Source organism: Strongylocentrotus purpuratus, unplaced genomic scaffold (genome assembly GCF_000002235.5).
Source record: "Strongylocentrotus purpuratus isolate Spur 01 unplaced genomic scaffold, Spur_5.0 spur5_scaffold_13, whole genome shotgun sequence".
NCBI classification, from domain to species: Eukaryota; Metazoa; Echinodermata; class Echinoidea; order Camarodonta; family Strongylocentrotidae; genus Strongylocentrotus; species Strongylocentrotus purpuratus.
In genome coordinates, this window is record NW_022145598.1 from 21,740,680 (window position 1) to 21,766,926 (window position 26,247).

The 26,247-nt window shown below is 38.5% G+C and overlaps 1 protein-coding gene across 1 annotated transcript; it reads left to right on the plus strand.

The window, feature by feature from the left end:
• Positions 1 to 356: 356 nt before the first annotated feature.
• On the plus strand, positions 357 to 24,265 carry LOC105439774 (ornithine decarboxylase). Its single transcript, XM_030983614.1, has 12 exons — positions 357 to 849; positions 12,540 to 12,636; positions 13,652 to 13,728; positions 16,081 to 16,253; positions 17,263 to 17,397; positions 18,466 to 18,630; positions 19,261 to 19,270; positions 19,680 to 19,851; positions 20,340 to 20,470; positions 21,020 to 21,146; positions 22,161 to 22,239; positions 22,669 to 24,265. The coding sequence occupies exons 1-12, from the start codon at positions 718 to 720 to the stop codon at positions 22,742 to 22,744; spliced, it is 1,374 nt and encodes a 457-aa protein (XP_030839474.1). The 5' UTR covers positions 357 to 717; the 3' UTR covers positions 22,745 to 24,265.
• The last annotated feature ends 1,982 nt before the right edge of the window (positions 24,266 to 26,247 follow it).

Sequence of the window (26,247 nt, forward strand, 5' to 3'; positions counted from 1 at the left end):
CTACACGAACACGTGGCGTAAAAAGCCGGCCCCCCGATTTTTACGATGTTACATGCATATTTAGAATAATTATGAAGGCATTTGAAGAGCCATGCTTTTCAGGGAACATGTCTTAACTGATGTTCTTCCACACTTGCATAATAAGAATGAGTAATGCTCACAAATTATTTTTCACCTCTTCCCAGAACTCAACCTTCTCTTAAGTGTTAACACGTTTAAGTTTGAGGTTATATATCGACAGTCGGCCGTCTACTCAAGGGCAATTCTATATACCCTATTGAAGATCCCATAGATATTATGTTCGCACTTGTTCATATTTCGCCTTCCGCTCATAATTATGAATGACACTCGCGGCAACGATCATGCCTCAGCTTTCCGCTGGTATCTTTACGCACGTATCTTTTAGTAGGGATTAAGGCCTAGCTATCTCAAGTGTTAACAACTAGGCCGTCTATATCTGTGATTTAAAGGTTGAATATCACAGTGGGAAGAGTCACTTTCCAATGAAACCACGAATGCATCATCAAGCTAGTTTGCACGTCACTGCGAATACACCTTCAACCTGGAATAGTTTAAAACGATTTTGGTTTTACTTCAATTAATGATCTTCAAACTTCGCTTAACTGAATGACGCAACGGGGAATACGCAGGAGAGGGTGAAACACGCTGAGTGGCGTTTTGGGGTGGATATTTTCTTGTGGCGAATGACCTGCAATTATGGGCCTGAATTTATCGAATGGACAGAAATCGCAAGAAGGACAAACATTAGATGTTGCAAGTGACGATAAGATTTTGAAACACATGAAGGATGTGATACGCGGGAAGAATGGCCTAGATATTCAAAGAGAGGTAAGTGCAATGATCCAACACAAGCCGATAAAATGATCAACAGATACACTGTTGACAAATAAGTTGGAATATTTTTCGTTCTCGCCTCTTTTAATGAAATGATTGTAACAACATGGTTGATTTGATTTGATTTGATTTGATTAATTCATTTCTGTTTGATTTTCTTTTTCTTTTGCATTTTTACAAATATAATAACAAACAAATAATGCAAATTTACACATGACAAAAGAATATATGTAGAATAAAGTAAGGCTGGGTGTAACTAATCGAGAACATCAAACAGGAGGGTTGACAAAATAAGCAAAGCTTGATAGTATGACTACCCTCAAAGGATACATAATAATACAAATATGGAGGAACAAAATATTGGTAAAAAGGGGGGAAAGACAGAGGGAAAAAGAGAAAAGAAAGAGGGGATGCACATCAATATTCACAGACTTATGTGGTAGTTGGATTTCAAATTGATACATAAAGATTTTTAAAAAGAAAAGAAAATGCAAATTTTAATACTGAGTGGCCAACTTGGGATACAATTATAGAATGAGAAGACTCGCGAGGTTCGGACATTAAGAATGTGAAAGTAAGATCAGCCAGCTGGTTTTAAACCTGGGCCTGCGAGTCGGAGCCTTGAAATGTTTGTATAGAAGACAGTGTTTATTCAGTATTCCAAGTAGGCCACTCTTTATTCATACGTTTATTCATACCAGGTCATGGAAGGTTATAATCAACGTTTCAATGAATGGAAGCAAAAAAAGTAAACAGTACAGAAAATTATCGAGTTTTGTAACGATAGGTAAACGAGGAGAACTTATTTTGTTGGTGGATTTAAAGATAATGAGCAGTAAGAAACTTTTTCACCACTCTTTTAAAGGATAGCATTGTATTCATCGTTTTATTTCAGGGGGTAGTGCATTCCAGGTATCAGGGCCAGAATGTCTAATTGAGTTTTGAGCTAAGGCTGTTTTGGCGTTAAATAGGTGATATTCATTGGAATGCCTGGTTGGGTAGGAATGAAAATTAAAATTATGTTGGAATAAAATGACTAGTGATGGGGGAAGATTGCTGGATTTGAGCCGAAACATTAACAGAGATTTTTGCATGTAGTGTATATCACTTATTTTTAGAGTTTTTAATGTGACAAATAAAGGGTCAGTGTGGTCGCGATAACCTGCATCGGTACAAACTCGAATTGCTTTTTTCTGTAACAGTTATATACGATTAGTATTGCACTTATGAGTGGTGCCAGGTAAAAATGTCAGAGGAAAAAATATCAGAGGTAAAAATGTCAGAGGAAAAAATGCCACAGGAAAAAATGTCAGAGGTAAAAATGTCAGAGGTAAAAATGTCAGAGGTAAAAATGTCAGAGGTAAAATTGTCAGAGGTAAAAATGTCAGAGGTAAAAAATGTCAGAGGTAAAAATGTCAGAGGAAAAAATGTCAGATGTAAAAATGTCAGAGGTAAAAATGTCAGAGGTAAAAATGTCAGAGGAAAAAATGTCAAAGGTAAAAATGTCAGAGATACCAAAAAAAAGGAAGGTTAAAAAAAAATGTAGGGGAAAAATTGGTGCCATCATAATATCTCGGCACTTTATCACACAAAATGTCAAGATGTAAGCTACTGGGCTAGTCTATTATATTTTATAAATGTCTGTGTAGTGTACTTCGTACATGTCCTGAGGATAATACAATGTGGAAAATTGAAACTTGTATTTTGTGATGGTTTGCATATATTAATTTCTATCATTTTTCGATATTTAAAATTGGTTGATGTTTTAATGTTTATTTGGTTTTGAGGAAGTAGGCCTAAGTACATAGAATATTAAGATTGAATGAGATACAACAGGGAATCAGTTATAAAGATTGCACAGAAATTCCACAAATTTAGTCATTAGACCCATCTTCATGTCCATCCCAGCAAAGACTGTTATGACAAGAAAACATTAATAAAAAGACTCGGATGCTTTGTCCCTCTCATCGATACTTTATTACAAAAGTTTAACAAACAATATCAAAGCTTCGCTTGAAGAATGTCAGATAGTAGGCCTACAAGTGGTAAACGTTGAGACATATCTTCCTAGGTATTTTGTCATGTGCTTTCGAGTTTCGACCATAACACTGCGTAACTTTATATTTAAAAAAAAAAAAATCATGTTTGTGATTAAGAAACGTGGGAGAAATACAGTATAAGTACCTCAATTTCAACTGTTTTTGTTCTGCCAAATTCATGATGCATTGTGTTTAATGTGTAGACTTGTACGAATATGTACCTGCTGGAAACTGTCGTATACAGTGTATGCCAGCACACCTCGTATAAATCCTGCACCAAATATCCTTTAAACAATATTATCATGTATACAAGCAGTATCATGATCAGGGGCGTCAATCCTGGGGGGGGGGGGGGGGGGGGGGGACACGTCCCCCCCCCCCCCCCACACGAATTTTCAGGTGGTGAAATGTACCCCCTATGTTTTGTCAGAAAAGAAGTTCTTTGATAATTTAATGTATAACGTCAAAGCTTCCGCGCGGGAGGGTGGGGGGGGGGGGGAGGACAGGCGCGGATCTACGGGGGGGTTTAGGGGGTTTAAACCCCCCCCCCCCTTGGGCGGCCCCCCCCCAAAAAAAAAGGAAAAAAAAAAAAAAAAAAAAAGAAGAAAAAAGAACGCACGCTGGAGAGAAACCCTTTCAAGTGCAAATATTGTGAGAAGATATTCAACTCATCTGGTAACTTAACCAAACACATGATAAATCTGGATATAACTGTGTATTTACTGTTACTTGATTTAAAAAGACGTTATCATGCACTGCTTTTTATGGTCTCCATTGTGTTAATAGATGCCAGGAAAACATCACTTACGGAGTTCAAATAAACACCCCAAAAAAAATCGGCTCGCCGCTTCGCGGCTCGTGGACGATGCTCCGCATCGTCATTATTTTGGTCAAACCCCCCCCTTAGCAAAAAGCTAGATCCGCCCCTGGAGGAACTGAATTCAAACAAGGATTAAGAGTCGAGAACGGTATACAACGAATCGTCTTCTTTCTCTAAAAATGTAATGAAACGTCAAATATAAAAAAGGCAATGAATGAACCGGTCACCAATGAAATTACATGCCGTGAAACAGAATAATAGAGAGAGAGAGTGTGTGTGTAGCAACATAACGTGGTATACTTGTCAAAGTAACTGTTAAATTGTGTCCCCCCCCCCCCCCCATGCTCTAACTCGGATTGACGCCCTTGATCATGATGCTATAAATGTGTACAGTAAAACTATGTTTCTGATATGTTACTCATGAATAAATATTTGTCAATTTCAGAGTTTGATCTCTCACAGCAAATAATTATAGAACGATGTAGCTTAAACAGAACCTCTACAGAGCGCGCACTTATCTGGAATGTGATGGTGCGGTTAGTATTTGATGTAACATTGGCGGCTTTCTGCTTTGTATCAGAGTATCAAGCTGCTTATCGATGTTCTCCCAGACTATTTATACCGCAATAGTGATCGACGATCAACTCTTTGCAAAGCGCACGCTTCTCTGGAATGTGATGGTGCGGTTAGCATTTGATACATGGGCGGCTTTCTGCTTTGTATCAAGGTATCAAAGTATCAAGCCCACAAAAAGTGAAATTGTTGGAAATATGCATTTGTAGGAAATTACATTTTATAGTAGTCATTGCCACATTTTAAAATGTCCATCAATCTTCAGAAGGGATGGTGAAGTGGGGGCGGACGGGGGGCGGAGGGGTGGCGGGGGTGGCGGAGGACTCACAGCGTGATATCTTATCTTCTTTCTTTTTTTGGGGGGGGGGGGGGGGAGGGGGGGCTGTGACGACTTTTCTTTTTATTTAATGATTACACCATCGAGCCACAACTCGGCCTATAATTATTCATTGCCAAACTATTCGATTTTAGACATTTTTTTTTCCCAGAAGTTTGCTCAGTGTACCAGTATCACTTGCTTAGACAAAGGCATATGAGGGGGAGGCAGCCGGGTCACTACGAAGGATGCACCCCCCCCCCCCTGTCTCCCCTCGGCAATAATCGGGCAAAAGGTCCCAATTTCGGGCAGAAAGATAATTATAAAAGTTATAGAAAGAAGAAAATAAAGCAGCGCTGAAATTAATGAAATTTTTTACCTCTGACATTTTTTCCTCTGGCATTTTTACCTCTGACATTTTTACCTCTGACATTTTTTCCTCTGACATTTTTACCTCTGACATTTTTACCTCTGACATTTTTACCTCTGACATTTTTTCCTCTGACATTTTTACCTCTGACATTTTTTCCTCTGACATTTTTACCTCTGACATTTTTACACCGAGCCCTTATGAGTAGCCCATATGATATTGCAGTAAGAAATATATGGTAAAACCAGTGTATTATATAGCATACTAAGCACATGACTTGTGTTGGCAAAAAGTATTTTAGCTTTACCAATATTGCGAGAAATAGGGGTAGGAATATAGTTCACATGATCATTCCAGTTACATTTTTCATTTATATATATATATATATACACCTAAGAACTTCGTTGATGACTTTTTTTCTATTGGAACATTATCGACAAGCAGCTCAAAGTAATTGGTGAAACATTAGAAATATCGTTGACATACAGTATATCAAAAATAATAGTGGCCCAAGAATGGAGCCTTACGGAACTCCACATTTAATAGATGATACGTTAGAAGAAACTGAATTGAATAAAGTATATTGTTTTCTTGATGACACGTAATTTTCGAACCAATCAAGTGCTTTACCTCTTACACCGTAATGCTTTAATCTATACAATAATATAGTATCATTAAGAGTATCAAATGCCTTGCTGATATCCATGAATATGCCTATTACATGTTTATGATCAGCCAAGGCATTTGATACTCTATCGATTGGAGTAGTGCTAAATCAGTTGAATGGAAATTCCTGAAACCAAACTGATCTGGGTTCAGCGAGTCGTTTTGAGTTAAAAATTTATATAATCTGTTGTAAACCATTCTTTCGAGGATTTTAGAGAAACTTGGTAATATGGATATTGGTCGATAGTTCGACATAGAAGAGGGGTCATCTATTTTATAGATTGGTATGACTTTAGCCGTCTTAAAAGAGGCTGGAACAACACCAGAAGACATCGAAAGATTGAAAATGTGAACTAGAGGTGATAAGATACTGCCTATAATTTTTTTTAAGCAAATGGGTGCTAACTTCATCATAGCTATGAGAATGGCTGGATTTTAATGAGCGAACAATACTTAATATTTCAATAAAATCTGTCGGATATAAAAAGAGCGAAGGGTAAGTTGATTCTGGGAGAAATTCCTTAAAGTCATGATTATGTCTATCGATTTTGGAAGCCTGGTCAGGGCCTATGTTAACAAAATATTCATTAAACAAATTTGCTATTTCATCTGGCTCATCTACTTTGTGACCATTTATATTAAAGGTTTGTTGAGTAGGTGTACGACTTTTATTATTACGCAGTTCTTTAAAGACATACCATGTAGATGATATATTACCTTCAGTATTTTTAAGTTTGTTTGAAAAATATAATATTTTGGATAGCCTGTGGTTTCATTGATAGATAAGCTTAAATCTTATCAGAACTCTAACGATCAATCAAAAGAATCATAGAGATTGGTTAATAAAGTTCTGAGAAGAAATAAACCTTATCTAACAAGAATATATAATTTCATATCATTTTCTGTTAACTTGTGAGTATTTTGACATTCCATATTATGTTTCTGACTCTTGCTTTAGTCATGTAAGACTGTTTAAAGCCTCATACTACAACCAGGTACTGGCGTACTGGTGGGGGGGGGGGGGCAGCCCCCCCCCCCCAATAAAATTGAACCATGACTTATTTTCAATTCCATATACAAGTGATGTATAAATGTTCGTGAAATCACATGATTTTCAACAAAATGCGCGTTTCTCCATTTCTGTTGCGAACTGACACATTCCCAAATGGCCAGGAAGAGCAAATGTTTTTTTATAGTCACTAAGGGGCCGTGGCCACTAACAGTAACACTAGTAAAAAAAATCCTTTCCAGAAGCAAATGTAACAAGCACTGCCGAGCGTTCCATACTTGCATCATGTAACACTTCAAATGTACCGTTAAGGGGGCCCATTGGGGAAATTGAATTCAGACAAGATTAAGAGTTAGTGAACGGTACAACGAATCATCTTCTTTCTCTAATAATTTAATGAAACGGCAAAGCTTCCGCGCTTCGGGGGGGGGGGGGCAACTGAATTCAGACTAGGATTAAGAGTCGAGAACGGTACAACGAATCGTCTTCCTTCTTTAATAATTCAATGAAGTGTCAAATCTTTCGCGCTTTGCGCGGGAGGGGGGGGGGGGGGGTAAACTGAATTCGGACAAGAACGCGATACAACGAATCGTCTTCTTTCTCTGATAATTTAATGAAACGTGAAAGCTTCCGCGATTCGCGCGGGATGGGCGAATATGAATTCAGATAAGGATTAAGAGTAATAGTTTAATAAAACGTCAGAGTTTCCGCGCTTCGCGCGGGAGGGGGGAAACTGAATTCAGACAAAAACACGATACAACGAATCGTCTTCTTTCTCTAATAATTTAATGAAACGTGAAAGCTTCCGCGCTTCGCGCGGGATGGGCGAAAATGAATTTAGACAAGGATTAAGAGTACTGATTTATTGAAACGTCAAAGTTTCCGCGCTTCGCGCGGGATGGGCGAAAATGAATTCAGACAAGGATTAAGAGTTATAATTTATTGAAACGTAAAAACTGCCGCGCTTCGGGTGGGAGGGGGTAGGGGTGGAACTGGATCCAAACAAGAATTAAGAGTCGAGAACGGTACAACGGATCGTCTTCTTTCTCTAATAATTTAATGAAGTGTCGAAGTTGCCGCGCTTTGCGCGGGAGGGGGAGACTGAAAAATAACTTAGTTCCTGGCCCCGGGTTTATAGGGTTAAATTTGTAAACATTTGGGCATTAATATATTTGTCGGTAATTGGTTGCTCGTTTTTTCGGTAATCGGTGGCCTCTACACCCTTCCCACTCCCCCACTGACAAAGATCTAGCGACGCCCCTGATAACGACACAGTTTATACACTCGAGAAAATGTTTGCAAGTACTACTGATGAAGTACCGGACCACCGTCTTTGTGCATTGTGCGGTATCAAAGCATATACAACGTCTCAAGATGTGACAGATCACTTTTCTCTAACTTCTAACCAATCAGAAGGCCTCGAATTTTTCCAGGAAGTGCCGGTGGACTTTAATGCGCTAAATGTGTTTCTCAAATTGCAAAAGATCCCTACTCTTGGAAGGGGTAGGAGAAAGCAATTTTACGTCATATTACTCTGAAAATGCGTCTAATTTGGTTCTAAAATTGGAAAATGCTTCTTACTCTGGGAGGGGGCCAGAACCCCCTCCAAGACCCACCCCGCTTGCTCGCTCCGCTCCCTCGCCGCTAAAGCCTCGTTCTGTCGCTTCATCGTTTTACATTATATTTAACTCCATGCCATTTTGTGCCCCCCCCCCCGTAAGAAATTTCTGGATCCGCCACTGATGCTCATACCCCTTGAGCGTCGGGGACTCCACCCCTTGGTCCCCGCCGGGACTTTGCCCCTAGACCCAACTTTGCGAAACGTTCAGCGGGGCCTACATGTTAGAGTGGGGTGCTGCGATTTTTTTTTGTCAGCCCCCATAAAACGTTTTTGCTCATTACGCCACTGCAACCAGGAGCAGGTTTTATCGCATCAAAACCAAATAAGAAAGTTATGAATTATTGAAGTTGTGATCAATTAAATACAAATTGGCAACTCTGTGACTTATTATACGAGCTCTCCTTCATTAGCTTTGTGCATAATATTCCATAAAATCATGTTTTCTTCGTTATTGATGACGGAATATATATTTGTTCCTTGCAGGGGGAGTATAGAAACATATTTGCAATTATTATATTTAGGGTGCATGTATGGTTGAAATTTTTCTTGAGGGAAAATGAAAATTTTAGATTTTTTTAGTACTGAGCAAATGGAAGTTGAGCTCGCATGATACGTCATAGAGTTGCCAATTTGTGTTTGATTGATCACAACTTAAAAAATCCTAACTTCCTTATTTTTAATCGGAATTTGCTCAAACTTTCACTGACTTGTTTCTCTCATTTTTCTACTCCTATTAAAACTAACTTAATTGCAGGGTGGACTTCCTCTTTAACATAATAATACTCAGTCGCGTGCGGCCCCCAACTGACCCCGAGCAGAGGCCAGACTTTGTCCTCAGTTTGAGCAATTACGTCTATGGTTTGAGGACAGACTCTGCCCTTTAGCTCGAGGTCGGGTTGTGTCCTTGCTGGAAGGTTGGCCTGCTAGAAAACAGTATAAATATCAGGCGCGGATCCAGGATTTCTTAGGGGGGGGGGCCCAAATTTGAAATTGTGCGAGCCAAATATTGGTACGTAATGGTGACCAACAGTGACGTAATGCGGGGGGGGGGGAGTTTCCCCCTCCCAAGCTTTAACGTTTCATTACATTATTAGAGAAAGAAGACGATTCGTTGTACCGTTCTCGGAAATAATTCTCGTCTGAAGTTAGTTCCCCCCCCCCCCCCCCCCGCGCGAAGCGCCGAAAATTCTACGATTTATTAAATTATTAGAGGAAGAAGACGAGTCGTTGTAGAGTTCTCGACTCTTAATCCTCGTCTGAATACAGGTTCCCCCCCTCCCGCGCGAAGCGCGGAAGCTTATACGATTCATTAAATTATTAGATAAAGAAGACGATTCGTTGTACTGTTCTCGACTCTTAATCCTTGTCTAAATTCAGTCCCCCCTCCTCTCCCCCGCAGAAGCTTTTACGTTTCATTAAATCATTAGAGAAAGAAAACGATTCGTTGTACAGTTCTCGACTCTTAATCCTTGTCTAAATTCAGCCCCCCCCCCCCTCCTGCGCGAAGCGCGGAAGCTTTTACGTTTCATTTAATCATTAGAGGAAGAAAACGATTCGTTGTACAGTTCTCGACTCTTAATCCTCGTCTGAATTCAGGTTCCCCCTCCCGCGCGAAGCGCGGAAGCTTTTACGTTTCATTTAATCATTAGAGGAAGAAAACGATTCGTTGTACAGTTCTCGACTCTTAATCCTCGTCTGAATTCAGGTTCCCACCCCTCCCGCGCAAAGCGCGGAAGCTTTTACGTTTCATTTAATCATTAGAGGAAGAAAACGAAGAAAAGTGCAGTGCCGCCGTCAGCAGTGGTTATAGGCCTACTGCGCCGTTAGTAGCGGTGCGTGTGCACGCTGCCGCGCCATGTCTGCTGGAGCTGGAGGCGATCGGGCAAGGGCAGAAACATGGTCATGGCCTGGAGAAGTTTTTCGTTGTCAGCAAATAATGAACCTCGACCAGTAAATCAATATTAGGGACTTTTAGATTTGCACGATGAGAACGTGGACTGCAACGTGTGACCTCCTTTTAAGGCACTGCCATTGCTTAAAAGGACGTCACATGTGATTGCCAGTGCCTTAAAAGGACGTAACACGTCCACGTCCACGCAAATCTAAAAGTCCCTTTTGAGGAGAAGAGGAAGACCAAAATGTCGTGGAATGATATGGTAACATGGGCAGATCTACGGCAGGGGGTGGGGGTAGGGGGTTTAACCCCCTCCTCCCACCCCCCGGCCCCCTTGGGCTGCCAAGTGAAAATGTGATATTAAAGCGGGGGGGGGGAGGTGGATTCTGGAGAGGAGGACTACTAATCTATTTTATTTTTTTCAGGGGGCGGTGGGAAGTGAAGCGCCGTTTTAGCATGACTTTCTTTTTAACTCTTACTTTCACCTTTCTCAGATAACCCTAAGTTTTTGGTTGCTGCTTTATATGTAGTTGATAATGCATAATTAAAATAAAGAAAGAGAGAGAGAGAGAGAGAACCACCATCATTTTGCAATGGTTCAGGGTTCGTGTAATGTACATTTGAAACCATTTCTTAGCGTCTCGACCCTAAAAAAATAGCAAAACTATTTTTGAGGAAAAGCATTATACTGAATTAAATAAAGAATAATAGCCTTATATTGGATCATACTAATACTGATACGGACTAAAGACAATGTGGTATTTGTATAGAGGTATTCCAAAATGACATTCTGATAATCAACATTTGTTCTGGTATCATTATGTATATACGCATAATACAACTGATCTTTATGATTTCTTAACGTGACATAGCTTCTTCTCCCTCTGCAAACAAAACAGAAAACAAGGTTATTTAATAAAAGGACCATGCGACACATTGTGATTCAAATTGATGCAAGGATTTTTTTGAATAAGCAATGCTTTTCACCAGAATCTTCTTTGTAAAAACGACTTTTACAAATCTCAGCCATGCAATTCTGCCACTGTGCTGTAAGATCACTTTGAGATTAGGAGAAGTGTATTATGTAATGGGTATTTTAAATTGAATGGAACGTCTCAACTCAGTAAGCATGGCTGAGATTTGTAAAAGTTGTTTTTAAAAAGAAGTTTCGGGTGAATAGCAGTGCTTATTCAAACGAATATTCGCATCAATTTGAATCACAATCATTATTTGTCGCTTAATCCCTTTTAATGACCATGTTTTCTTTTTCGTTTGCAAGGGGAGAAGAAGATATGTCACGTTAAAGACATCATAAAGATCAGTGTTGTATGCGTATATTATATACACAGGCCAGTAACAGCTATGTAGCTTGTAAATTTGTAAGAGGGAAAATGCTGATTGAAATGATAATGATGAAATAGCAAATAATTGAAGAGTATCATAGGTACCAATTAAATGGATATTTGTATAAAAAAGAGCCCCCGTGAGAAGGCTCACGGGGGCTCTTTTTTTCGGGGGAAGAGCCCCCGTGGACAAAAAAATTAATTTGAGCCCTGAAACACATACAAACGTATAATTTACTAAAAAGTGAGGAAAAATTTCGGAAATTATGTCATTTCAGCATTATTTGTAATCCACCGTTGTGGAATTAGAAATAAACCACGTTTGAATTTGACTTCTCCCAAGCCCCCCCCCCCCCCCCCCCCCCAACCTATCAGTACGCCAGTATCTCCTCTTTTCCTTTTTTTTCTTTCCCTTTCCTTCCTTCTCTCTTATTTGTTTTGATTGGGGGGGGGGGGTGTTAACAGCCTGGGAGGCAAGGCCCTTTCGGCCCCCGATCTCCTTCTTCCCCCTTTTCTTTTCTTCTTCCTCTTCTTTCTTTCCCTTTTTCTCCTTTTCCCTTTCCCTTCTTTTCCTTTCTTCTCTTTTTTTTTTTTTTTTTTTGCGGGGGGGAGGGGGCCAAGGCACGCTCGGCCTCCCCCTGGATCCGCGCCTGATAAATATAGCTCCCTATATAAAGCCAGGGATTCTAAAATCGAGAGACTTGTTAGACAGACTTCTTGAGACTTCTCCTCGGACTCCTTTCTGCTCTTTCCAAACCTTATTGAAAGTAATAAACGACGAATACAACTGACACTCACGATCACACTACTCCATTTCTTCTGTCTCATTTGTTTTGCATACACGCATGAGTTATTGATATTGAGCGATAACTAAGAAGAGACAATTAAGAGTTCGAGAACGAGGGCAGTCTGAATTAAACATTTGTAATAAAATTTCGTTACAATAATAATAATAATAATAATAATAATAATAATAATAATAATAATAATAATAATAATTTTAAAACAAATTAATGATCTTTTTTTGTCACAGGATGAGGACGACCCTTTCTTTGTGGTCGATCTTGCGGACATCGAGATGAAACACAAACTGTGGAAACGGGAGTTTCCCAACGTGCAACCATTCTATGGTAAGCCAGAACATGAAATGACATTGTATTGCTGCTGATCTTGTTGTTGTTGTTGGTGTTGTTTTTGTTGTTTTAGAACAGTTGCACAAGAGGTGTCCTTACGGCTGCGTTATTACCTGCGCTTTTCAAGCCCGTGAAGGTCATTGAATATCACACGCCAGTTAAAAGAACACAGAAAGAGCATTTCTTTATCCAAGAAATTACAGTGGTTCACCAACCTTTAACAATATTATTTGAAGCTTCGACCTAACCATTAATAGGGACTTTTAGATTTGCACGTCGACATAGTGGACTCCTACGTGTGACGTCCTTTTAAGGCGCTGTGACTTCCTTATAAGGCACTGCAAGTGACTTAAAAGGACGTCACGCGTAAAATAGCAGTCCACTTTGTCGACGTGCAAATCTAAAAGTCAAAGTGGACTGCTATTTTACGCGTGACGTCCTTTTAAGTCACTTGCAGTGCCTTATAAGGAAGTCACAGCGCCTTAAAAGGACGTCACACGTAGGAGTCCACTATGTCGACGTGCAAGTCTAAAAATCCCTACTTACGATCTGTCCAGAGACACCATTTCCTAAGAAATAATAAAATGTCTCCAAGATCTTGAACAAACTGCTCCATGCCTTTTCATCCTATTCCCCACAATCTACGATAACACAAATTTATTTATTATATTCAATGTAAGCTTTTCGGGTTTCCTTTGTGACGTATTTCCTGACCTTACTCACCTTTCCCTTGTTTGTTGATGTTGTTGTTGTTGTTGTTGCTACTGCTGCTTATGAGGATGAGGATTGTATTTTTGGTAAGTTTGTGAGATCAAAACTTTGCCTTCCATCCCTTATTGTTAGGCAAGATGACTGTGAAACTAAATTTTTGAATTATTTGCGATAACGTAATTAAATTATACTATGTGTGTTATGTTCTCGGGAAAATTAGCAATCAGTCACTATTTCTGATCGAGAATACTTCTAGTCTTCCATAAATGTGTGAAGTTAAATGTTTTCTTCTTAATTTTAGCTGTTAAATGCAACGCCGACAGGAGAGTAGTAGAAACATTAGCCAATCTTGGAGCAGGTTTTGATTGTGCTAGTAAGGTAATACAAAAAACGACAGGATTATGCTTACTCCGGTTTCATTTTCGGCTGGTAAACTAAATGCTGTTTTTAATTTTATTTTATTTTATTTCTTCACCCCTTTCGTTTTGGGGCTTGCACCTCTTGCTCTCTCTCTCTCTCTCTCTCTCTCTCTCGCTCTCTCTCTCTCTCTCTCTCTCTCTCTCGCTCTCTCTCTCTCTCTCTCTCTCTCTCTCTCATTGCATTTGCATCTTCTTTATCCCATTTTACGTGCTATACCGTATTATGAAATTACTACGATGTTTACATCCGTTATTATCCTTTGATTTGTTTGGTACATTTTACCTATCGATGTATTTATCATCATTCTTCTATTCCACTATTCATAATTCATGTATTCGTCGATTATTCATTTATTCTGCATTTACCTCCGTCTAATCTGTATCATTATCACCATTCAGTTGTAGATGTATATCGTGGAAATGTAAAAAAACTGAATATTTTGTTCAAGTTTCGTAATTTTTTCATTTTTAGAATATAAATATATCAGCTGCTTTTTTTTGTACGGATTACACGAACAAAATTATTTTTCTAATGATTTACGTGCTAGGAATATTACAAAGAAATTGTATAGCCCTTAATACAAGAAAGCTTGTAAATAAAAACCAACTAAACAATAAAAGTGTGCACAGACACAGACATGTGATCCTTTCCGAACACACTTGACCCAGTGGGATTTATGACTTTCGCAATAAACCTGAAAAAATACGTCATGCTTCTCCCACTTATTCAGATTATATTACCAATTGAGCTTCCGATATTGTCGTACTTATCTTTCCAGGCACACATGCGCATTAAATCACTGCCCTATATTAGCTGTAACAGGATGCAAGCGACAAAATTAAAATAATCTAAACGACCGCCCCTCCCCATTTACAATGTAATATTCTGGAGATTTATCTTGACAAGCAACTGTGCTCTTTTTTAAATTCCCATCCATATACTACTAGTTTACTCATTATTTCCCCCTTATGTCTATCACGTTGTTGGTTTGGATGTGTATTCCTTATTATGTATAAGGTATATTATTATGATTATGTAAGTTGCATATTTTTACTGGCGTGTTGAAAAAATGAAAAGTGTGCGTTTCCTTGTAAAAAGGTAACAGGAAAATATACACTAAGCTTTTAGCTTATCCTTTGTGAACCTGTATATCTGAAAATCAGTCTACAAAAATCGGATTCTTTTTAATTCCACACACATTTCCACATATTTCAGACGTCATTTGCTTTTCTTTTTTTTTTTTTAACTTTTCATCATCTTTATCATATCATCATCGTTCATATTATTATTGGTACATTTCTTATTTTAACATTTTAATTTGTTTACTTTTTGGTGAAATTGAAGCAAGGTTTGAAGATAATTAAACCATTTTTGTTTTGTTTTTTCGCTTACGAAACGCATGGCGAAGAAGATTGAATCTTAATTTGACGGCGAAGAAAACCGATAACATTTCGATGAATTATTGTGATCATAAATTTAAATTACGTCCGTCAGTTTATGAAAAAATATATTCATATAAATATAAGGCAAGTCATAAATTTGAATTACATCCATCAGTTTAAGAAGAAAAAATTCATCCTGGTAGAAATATAAGTAGGCAAATCATAAATTACTTTATTATTTTACGCAATACCTTATTTTAATTGGTTTTAGAACAACTCTATGACGCCCCTGTCAACTCAAAGGAAAGAATGACTAATAGGAGCATGACGTTTCACAAATATAGGCCTACGAGTCTGTTTCAAAATAATGATTTCTCTTTCCACGGATTTCCTTTTACAACGTTACAGCATTTTTTAATGTAAATATAATTTCCTTCAATTTCAATTTGATATACTGCACATGTATATTTTATTTCAAGGTGTTTGGTAACATTCAAAGATCTCTCTCTCTCTCTCTCTCTCTCTCCCTCCCTCTCTCCCTCCCTCTCTCTCTCTCTCTTTCTCTCTCTTTCTCCTTCTCCCTCTCCCTCTCCACCCCCCCCCCATTTCTCACTCTTTCTCTCTCTCACACACACTCTGTCTCTCTCTTTTCCCCACTCTCCCCCTCTCTCATTGTTTGTCTATCTTTCTATCTCTTATTTGTTCCTATCCTCTCCCTCTCTCTCCCTCTCCCCGTTCCGTCCCTCTCCACACCCTCTCTCTTTCACTACTCGTTATTGTCTCTGTCTCTTTCTCTCTCTCTCTCTCTCTCTCTCTCTCTCTCTCTCTCATTACTCGTTATTGTCTCTGTCTGTATGTCTCTCTCCCTCCCTCTCTCTCTCCCCCCCCCCCCCCCTCTCTCTCTCTCTCTCTCTCTCTCTCTCTTTAGACGGAGTTACGTCAGGTTCTTGATATGGGCGTTCACCCCGATCGGATTATCTATGCAAACCCATGTAAAGCCATATCCCATCTTAGATTTGCCAAGAAGAACGACGTCAGACTCATGACATTCGACAACGAGGAGGAGATCATAAAAATAAAGCAAGTCTTTCCAACTGCAAGGTAAGGTACCTTTGCTTGCTTACTTGTTTCTTTGTATGTCTCTCTCTCTCTCTCTGCCATTCTATTTGTTTGTTTCCTTGCTTGTTTGTTTGTTAGAAAAAAAACTACTTATTTCGTTAGAGAGTGGGCTTATGAACTGCTAATGTTATTATGTTTTATCATGTTTAATTGACTGTAATAGTACTTTATATGGCAAATTTTAAAGCGCTTAACACTAAATACAACAAATACGCGTAAATCGTGGATTGAACTGGATGTTGTGCCCCCACCCCCTCCCCTCCATGCACACGATACGCCCGTTGAAGAAAACGATGCGTCATTTTATACTGCACGATTAGTTATAAAATGATTATCTGTCTGTTTTGTAATTGTGTCGGTGCGGAGTGGGGGGGGGGGGATCTTATCCACACTTATATCACAATATTTTGCTTGGTTTGCGAAAGCTAATGTGCTTAGATTAGCAAGTGTGCGCTTTTAAAAATGACGCCTGGCTGGAATGCTCCCCAGGGAGTGGAGAATGTACATACATTGTGTACGGGTAAGCCTGAATCCGATGACCGGGGTAATAATATATATATATATATATATCTTTAAAGCGCTTTGAGAGGACCTTCGGTCCTGAAAAGTGCTATATAAGAACTAGCAATTATTATGTATATATTATAAGTTGAATTACAGGAAGATTTTTATTTTGGTTTTTTTTAGGTACAAAATAATATGCATTGGTAATATTTCACACACATTGGTGAATCAAGGGAGGGGCACAGGGAACACTTGCCCCCTCCCTCCTGGCCCTTCAGTCATGATTTACACATAAAGAAGGGGAAAAGAATTATTTAATGCCCGTACCTAAGGGGCGCGTGTCCGTGGGCCTCTTCTCAGGCTGTATATTTTGAAATTAGACAGGTATATCTGGAAATGTACTTGTTGATGCTCTTTTCTTCATTTATTTTGCCAAAAACATAATATAGAGTGATCTGATTTACCCCTTTTTTTCTTTTTCAAGTAGATTGGTCTTACGGATTTGGGCCGAGGACAAGACTGCTGTGATCCCTCTCTCGGTGAAGTTTGGTTGCCCACTTCATGAAGTTCGCCGGTTATTGGAAGCAGCGAAAAATCTAGACCTGGCCGTGGAAGGTATATGGTGAGACCTGGGACCCGTTTCACAAAGCCTTTTTTCAATGACAAATGACAAAAAGCAGTGACAAATCTGCTGATAACCAATCAGAAGCAAGGATTTCAGTAGCTTATAACAAAAACTGTCATTTGTCACAGATGACAAGTTTGTGAAACGCCCCCTGTTGCTTTGTGGTTGTAGGACACAAGCTTCGGCGACAATTTTTTCACAGTCGTTAGCCTATATTATAAGATGATGACGTGGATCCTGATCAGATGATTGGTTGAAAGCGTACACGTGACCAGGCATTTATTTTGCCTAACGCGTAATTTGGATAACGACCGGTCATTATCCAATGGTAATGACCGGTCAACATCATAATCATGTTATAAAACATCATTTTGTAAAACAAATAAAACATTATCTTATAAAATAAATAATACACAACATTTTGTTCGGGCATTAATAAAATTACCCACATTCGGTACCTTCAAAACAGTTCAAACACCCTCGGCTATCGTAAGTAACCTTTACCCTGCATTTTTGACGAAATATAGCCCACCAGCACGTCGGCTCATACAATACCTCGACATGTTAAGCCAGTGTTCTTGCTCGTTAGCACAGCGGCGTCGCTAGACATTAACTTATGGGGGTTAAAACCTTGTCGGACCAAAATTAGCAGACAAGTTAACCGAACGTTCTCAACAAAAGTGGTTCATTACATTCTGTGTTATACGAACAGTTTTCCGACAGGAAAAGTTAAGTAGGGGTGACACCCCCCTCAATTGACGCCTCTGCCTTCCTTATGAGAAAGAGTTCTAGTATAGTCTTGTTGGCTATGATATGTTTTTGATAGAGAAAATAAAATCGATCTTTGTTGTAGGGTGAATGATATAAGTTATAGACCCTTTGTTATTAGTAGTTTAATCAAACCCACTCAAAGAGTGATGTATCTTGTGAGCGACAGTGAGAACACATCGTATTCTCTCGCATAATAATAATAATAATGATAATAATAAAAACGTTGCTTATGAAGCGCTTACCACCAAAGTCTCTCTCTCTCTCTCTCTCTCTCTCTCTCTCTCCGTGTCATAGTTTTCATGTTGGTAGTGGAAGCGGTAACCCCGAATCGTACTACGCCGCCATACGAGATGCACGAACAGCCTACGATATCGGCAACGACATCGGACATGATCTTCGTATTATTGATATAGGAGGAGGTTTCCCGGGAAAGAGTCATCATCCATCCCTTTCGAAAAGGTATTTTGAGTTTAGGTATAGAGGGCACGCTGGCTCGTGCCCCCTTTTTTTTAAACTCATATCCTGCCATAAGGCTGCATGCACGCTGCCGTTAAAGTGCTTCGAACATGCGAGAGAGCCATTGCTTCGCTGCCTTGTGCATGCTTGCACGCATTCGTAATAGCAGTTATTGGTCATGCTCATTGTACTGTGTTGTGCTATTCATAGTACCATCGCGTTTATCAGATTATCTCAAAATAAACTTGGCACGTGGGGATTTGTGGCTTGGCACAATTTAATGGGGATTAGCCATGTGGCATGATAAGAGAAGCCTGTAACAAGATCGCAAAGTCTTTCATGAAATCGACTCAAGGGCTAAACTGTATTGCTAATGGAACTCATACTTGGATTATTATGTAATATTGTGTTGCTTGTACATTTCAAAACTATTTTCTAAGAAGAAAAAGAAGAAAATCCAGTAGAAAGAGGAGGAGAAGAAGAAGAAGGATATTGAAATCTTTAACTGTACGATCTATTTAAAGGGGGCATATCACGTGATTATAACTTTCTGAATCATGCCCCTCCCATCTACCAAATACTTGATACGCCATCATTTGTCCTCATCTTTGGAGGAATGTTTCTCTTTAAAAGTTATTTAAAGGTATATTTTTAAGAGGTTATACATTGATTAAACAAGTTCTTTGAACAATAACAAGTATTTCAAGCTCTGTCGATGTAGTTTTGCAGTGAAAAATCAGTCCTCTCGTATCACTTTTTAATGGGAGAGTATTATATAGCCACTCTCCGAAATTGCAGATGATATAAGATATAATTAACCTTTCCTATTTATGTTTTTGTGCTAATCTTCTGATTAAAGACTCCAAGGTGTACCAAATGTCGATAGTACCTAATGAATACCCCGGAAGTGGATTGCTCACAATGTGTTTGTGTACTTTTCTCCTGATGATAACAAAACTAATTGAAATTCTTTTAATTCGATACTTTTCTTATTGATTTACCTTTTTGTCTTCTTTTCATTTGTTTCTTTTTGCTTCTCCTCCACCATCAAGTTTTCTGCTGCTGCACGGAGCGCAATCGCCGAATACTTTCCTGATTCAAATAACCAGAATCCGCGGATAATCGGCGAGCCGGGCACGTTTTACGTCGAGTCGGCCTTTTCCCTCGCCGTTTGTGTGATTGGAAAACGGGACCTTATTAAGAATCCATTCTCAGCTCCGAAAGGTAACCGAACTATTCTTCCTTCTTCTTTTTTGTTTCTTCTTCCTCTTCCTCCCTCTTTCATTCAACCCAGATAAGAGATAAAGACAGAAAGAAACTGATACATAGGCTACCAGAAAGGGAGAGAGAGAAAGGGAGGGAGTGAGAGAGAGAGAAAAAGGGAGGGAGTGAGAGAGAGAGAGAGAGAGGGAGGAGGAGGGGTGACGCTGTAATCGTCACAAAGATATAAGGCGTAGAAGTCGGAGATGGGGCTAACGAGGACAAATTCGAGACCTTGTAAAAGCTAGGGGCACAATGCCAGAAAACTTTCCACAAGCAACAAAATAATAACAGATAATCTTTTCCACGTTGATCAACTCAAGAATTATTTTTAGAAAAAAAGGAAGTAGGTCCGGATAACATGACAAAAGGGGCACAATACCGGAAAACTTTTCACAAGCAAAACAGTAACAACAGATAATTATCTATCAAAATATTTTTCACTTTTACAGATGAAAACTGGAACGATATAAAAGATATCAGCGCAACCCCCGAAGTGGCTTATTATATCAGCAATAACGTGTATTCAACACTTGGAGATTCATTCCTTATCGGTGCTAAGTTTGATGCTAAGGTGTTAAAGGTGAGAAAATAATAAGTTTTTATCCTCATCAACTGTGTTTCGTTCTATTCCTGAAATTAGCTAAGGCTGTTGACTTTCTATACGGGAGGTCGTGGAAGAGGTAACAATAGTAATTCATATGACGCTACCCTGGGTAAATAAGACAATGATATTATAAATATTATATTAGTCTGCCGTCCTCTTTGTTTACACACAATTTAGTCATGTATTCAGCATCAATGTAGAATTAATATGAATATAACTATAAAGGGTAAAAAATGACCTGATTCATCGATACACATTTCAACGATAAAAAAAGAGGTTACATTTAATTTACGTTTTGGACAAGGATCTACGCGGCACGCCCCTATATACATGCAGAAACCTATGAATCAATAATTGGGTAGCTATGTATAGGGGACATTTCGTGCTTCCCAGTTATCTTTGTCAAGAATGAATTGTGTTCTTTTATACAGTTAAATCAATTTGTTACGGCAACGGCAAGAATCAGTAATATAATCATGGCTTTCATTTTTTCGTGGTCTCTTTCCATTCAAATTGATGAACCAGAGTTCAAATAATGACGGAAGCGAGAGACCATCTGTTCTGTGGGGTAATACCACGAGCAGGGTGGACTGCGTGAGGCGACACTGTCTTCTACCAGAGCTGGAAGAGGGTGACTGGTTGGTTTTTAGAGGTAAAGGTGTAATGTTTACTTGGTTGGTTGGTTTCTTGATTTAAAGATTGGGTAGTTGGGTGGTTTGAAGGTTGCTTTGTTGGTTTGTTAGTTGGTTAGTTCGTAATTGGTTGGTTAGTTGGTAGTATGGTTGGTTAGTTTGTTGGTTAATTTGTATGTTTGTTTGTTGTTTGGTTGGTAGGTGGGTTGGTTGGTTTGTTAGTTGGTTACTTGGTTAGTTGGTTGGTTTGTTGGTTTGTTTGTTGGTTTGTTGGTTGGTTGGTTGTTTTGTTGGTTGAGCGGGTTGTTGGGTTGTATGTAAATTGGTTTGTTGGTTTGTTTGTGGGTCGGTTGGTTGGTTTGTATGTTGCTTTGTTGGTTTATTCGTTGGTTGGTTGGTTGGTTGGTTTGTTGGTTAGCTAGTTGGTTTTTGGTTGATTGGTTTGTTTGTTGGTTGGTTGGTTTGTTGGTTTATTTGTTGGTTGGTTGGTTGGTTGGTTGGTTGGTTGATTGGTTGGTTGGTTGGTAGGTTGGTTGGTTGGTTGGTTGGTTGGTTACTTGGTTGGTTGATTGATTGTTTATTTTTAAAATTATATTTCATGCTACGTTGGTTGGTTGGTTTTGGGATTTGTTGTTTGGTCGGTTTGTTGGTTTGTTTGTTGGTTGGTGTGTTGGTTTGTTGTTCGTTGGTTGGTTTGTTGGTTGTTTTGTTTTTATTTGTTGGTTGTTGTTGATGTTGTTCTCTGTTTTTTTATTTTTGTTTTGTTGGTTAGTTAGTTGGTTCATTATTTGGATACTGATTGAGTGAGGACTGAATAAGCTATATGTAGTTCATTACTGAAGGGAACTATTAGGGGAGTGAATGGCCTTTCAATTTATTGTCTGCTCTTTAGATGACATACATTGTTTCATTCTTTAGTTTTTAAATAATATTGATACCGGGGAGATAATTGGAGAATCGAGATGTGAGTAAAAAGGTCATTACAAGTTAATCATCAAAACTTGTCTATTTTTTTCTCTCCTCCCGTTCTTTAGATATGGGTGCATACGCAGTGGCAATCTCATCAGAATACAGCGGCTTCAAATTACCTGTATGCTACTCCGTCCCGCCTAGGTAACTTATCTTTAGCATCATGTACGTTAAGGAAACATGCCGGGAAGAAATGCTAAGGACTGAAAGATGGACTCGAGAGAGAGAGAGTGTGAGAGAGAGAGAGAGAGAGAGAGAGAGAGGGGGGAGAGAATGAGAAAGAGAGAGATAAGAGAGAGAGAGAGAGAGAGGGGGGGGGGATGGTAGTAAGAGTAGAAGAAAAGATAAACATGATAAAAAGAGAACGAGAGAGAGAGAGAGAGAGAGAGCTGGGGGTTTGAAATGCAAACTTCAGACATTGTATGAAAGTAGAATTTACCTTTCTATGTCTTTAAATCTGAGGAATGAGCTAAAACAAAAACTGATTTTGATATTGATATTGCTATTACAACAGTTGTTAATATTCACCTTCATCCTAAAAAATCAATTGATTTCTAACCTTACAATATGCAGGACGAATGAACAGGTCAAGAAAGCGAAAAATCATGGAGGGCATTGCAGAGCTGGTGTTTCAAATGAAATACATTAACATTTGACATGTTAAAAGAAAAAATTGTAAAAGGTATTACGAGTAATTTCATTTATTCTATTATCCCTGTATTTATATTTCAGAAGAGACATGCAATAGAACGTTAATGTTTGTTATTCCTGGTTATTGTCATCTTACTCTTACAATCAATTATCAATGTTACACTATAATTTTTGAATTTTTTTAATCCAATGTTATAATCATAATCGAGAATGATCCTATTTCTTTGGATTTTAATCAATACAATTTGAATTGAATAGTTAGACTCCCCCCACCCGATTTATTTTTTTCTACTCACTTTTTAAAAACCACATTTTTTTGGTGAAACTCTCACCTCATATTTAGTCCTTTCGCTTCGAACAGTGCAATTATCTTAGCTAGGTTTGTATTTTTCCCTCTTCATGCATCTTGCTAAAAGCATACACTGCCGGTATAAATAAAGTGATTTTTGAGGAATCATAAAAGCCCACAGTACTTTCAACATAATGATGTTTTCAAATTTATGGGGTTTTCCCCCTCTGCTAAATAATTATAATGTTATCCAATTCTTCAACATATATTATGCTTTTATCATATCACTCGATGTAAATAATATTTTCCTAGATGTTGTACTGATGTTGTAAACACCAAAGATTGCCTGTTCTTTACGTTTTATTGCCATTCTATTTTTTCTGTCGATATTCAATTACCTGACTTTTCTATATTTTATTGAAATTGCATGAACTGGGAGACTGATTCCATGAAGAATTATTAATTGTACATTTATCACTTGCATTATAGTTATTTATATGATGTTAATCTCATGGTTTCAGAAAAGTATTTGAAGGTGCATATCTTTCACTGGGTGCAGTGCTATAATTATCTTTCGATTACCAAAGAATGTGATAATCATAGATTATTTATGACTAAAAGTTGTGTTCATGAATTTCTTGCCTTTTTTCCATCTAATAGAAGAGTAAGAATGAATTATTTTGATAGGGCGTTATGCACTCGTATCAATTTTCGCGATATAAAGAGCACAATAAATATATATGCCCTCTTTGTTACAATATCTGACTTTAGTAAAAACGCCCTCATGGTTAAAAACTATGGTTAGAATGTCAATTGGTGAGAATATCGATTGGTTAGAAAGTTGTATAGACTTTGAAAAAACTGCTGCTACTGCTGCTATACCACTACGTCTACGATGACGCTGACAATGATGACGACTATTACTAATAATGATACTAAAATACTATTATTATTCCTACTGCAAATAATACGCAATACCAAAATGTTTTCATGAGATTTAATTATTACCTAACCTTTAATGGTTTGTTAGTTTTTCATAATTGCGAGGAAGTGTACTTTTATCAATGTCGTGGTTTATCCTATGTGTATAAAGTAATTATATGAATATTTATATTTTAGAGGAGAATTATACATGTATTTCAAAGATTCAGCATAACTGTGCCGTGCAAAAGATTGAACTAAATAAAGGTGAAAGAGTCCCATTTATATTCATTCAAAATAATGGGAGAATAAAACCTCGAAATAAGTTTATTTTTCGCATTTGTCTAATAAATAATAAACAGCTACCGAAATATAGAGCTTTATGAAAATGCACCCATACTATTGGAGGAACAGAGAGAGAGAGAGAGAGAGAGGGAGAGAGGCAAAGAAAGGGGGTAGACAGAGATACAGATAGTCCAAGATACAGACGAAGACAGGGAGGGGTGGATAGTTGAAGAAGAAGAGAACGAGATGGGGATGTGAGAGGGGGACAGGGGAGAGAAAATTGACAGAAAATGGAACTAGTGGCATGAACGGCCTGCCATAGTTAAGTCCGACTTAAAGTCGATTTTAGTCTTTGTGAACCACTCCCCATATGAAATAAGGGGGTTATTGTAACTATTCTATTCAGTTGTTTGTAATAAGATTAGTTATGTGTCTAATTACAGGCTACTCAAAGTGAGTTAAATCGCACGGTGCTTTCAAATCAAGCCTCTTCCTCATTATACTCCACATTAAAGCAATCCGGGGGGGGGGGGGTGTTTCACAAAGATTGACCGAAAGCGCACAAACTATAACAGGCAGTTGATGCCACTAGCTGCTCATACAGTAATTCTCTGAAGGAATGTGCACATTTAGGTAATTTTATGTTTCCTTCAACAATGATGTTTTTTTTTAATGTATATTCTGTTGATTTGCAAGCACGACTTACATTTCCCTTGAGAGACTAATGATGTTAGGAATTGTGAGAGCAAGCAGTGGCATTATCAGCCTGCCATAGTTTTGGTGCGATTTCAGTCATTCTTGTTCTTTGTGAAACACCCCCCCCCCCCCCCCCAGAACGAATACGATACATACGATTCCCATACTAGAGCTCCAGATTAGCATTTCTATCATGATATTCTTCTAAACTGACATAAAAGGAATCGTAAATAAGCTCACAGTTTAATTTTCACATAATCATTATACCACAACTCAACTTCAATCGGAGCATGTGTCTTGCACTACGACCTGAACTAAATCATCTAAATCGAACATCCCCCAAGGTCGAAAGACCGTTACTCGCATTTAGGAAGGAGGATCACTTATTAATAATCCCTTCTTAATCTACCCTTAATCCGGCTCTATTAAATGGATAATCTAATCAGGTATGCCAAGAGGGGTTGTCTTTAATGAGCTGGATATCGCCGACCGGATAAGAGACAAGGAACAAGGCTTAAGGAGAAAGGGGATATAAGAAGGTGGAATTGTAGAGAAGAAGAGAAGGGGAGAGAGGGAGAGAGGGGTGGAGAGGGGAGACAGGGAGAGAGGGTGAGAAAACAAAATGAGAGGAAGAGAGAATGCGAGGAAATAAAGGGAAAGAGATTGAGTGAAAGAGAGAGTAACAGTGAACGAGAGAGAGGGGAGGATGGGTTTATAGAATGGTGGGGGGGGGGGGGGTAGAAGAATAGAGAGAGAGAGAGAGAGAGAGAGAGAGAGAGAGATAGATATTTATATATATATATATAATTGGAGGAGCTAGCCTAAGGGTAGAGAGAGAGGGGAGGGAAGAAATGGAAGGGGTAGGGTTCCTAAGGCCTTTCATCTCACTGATCTGAGTGCGTTTAACCGTTTAACCGAAGAGAGTATCTCCTTGGTTTAACTGCTCTAAATATTTCTCAGATAGGCCTACTTCAAAGACGCAGAAACTGAAACATTCATGACTCAATAAGCTGTTTAGCACTATTTATACAGCATTAACCTCATGTTAAAAACGAAACTCAGCACTTCGCGTAAGAGATAAAAAATAAAATACATCGTTTTTTAATGCAGGTTATACCATGGACCTCACTCAAACATAGAGCCCAGCATAGTACATGTACAATATACCACATATTATTTACATTGTCATTTGTTCTACATAAGGTAGGCACAAGCCCAAGGGTCAGCAGAAAACTAACAAAACGGTAGCAGATATATTGCACTATTTATTTCCTCCTTCTTTGTTTTTCTTTGTCAGATAGTTGCGTAAC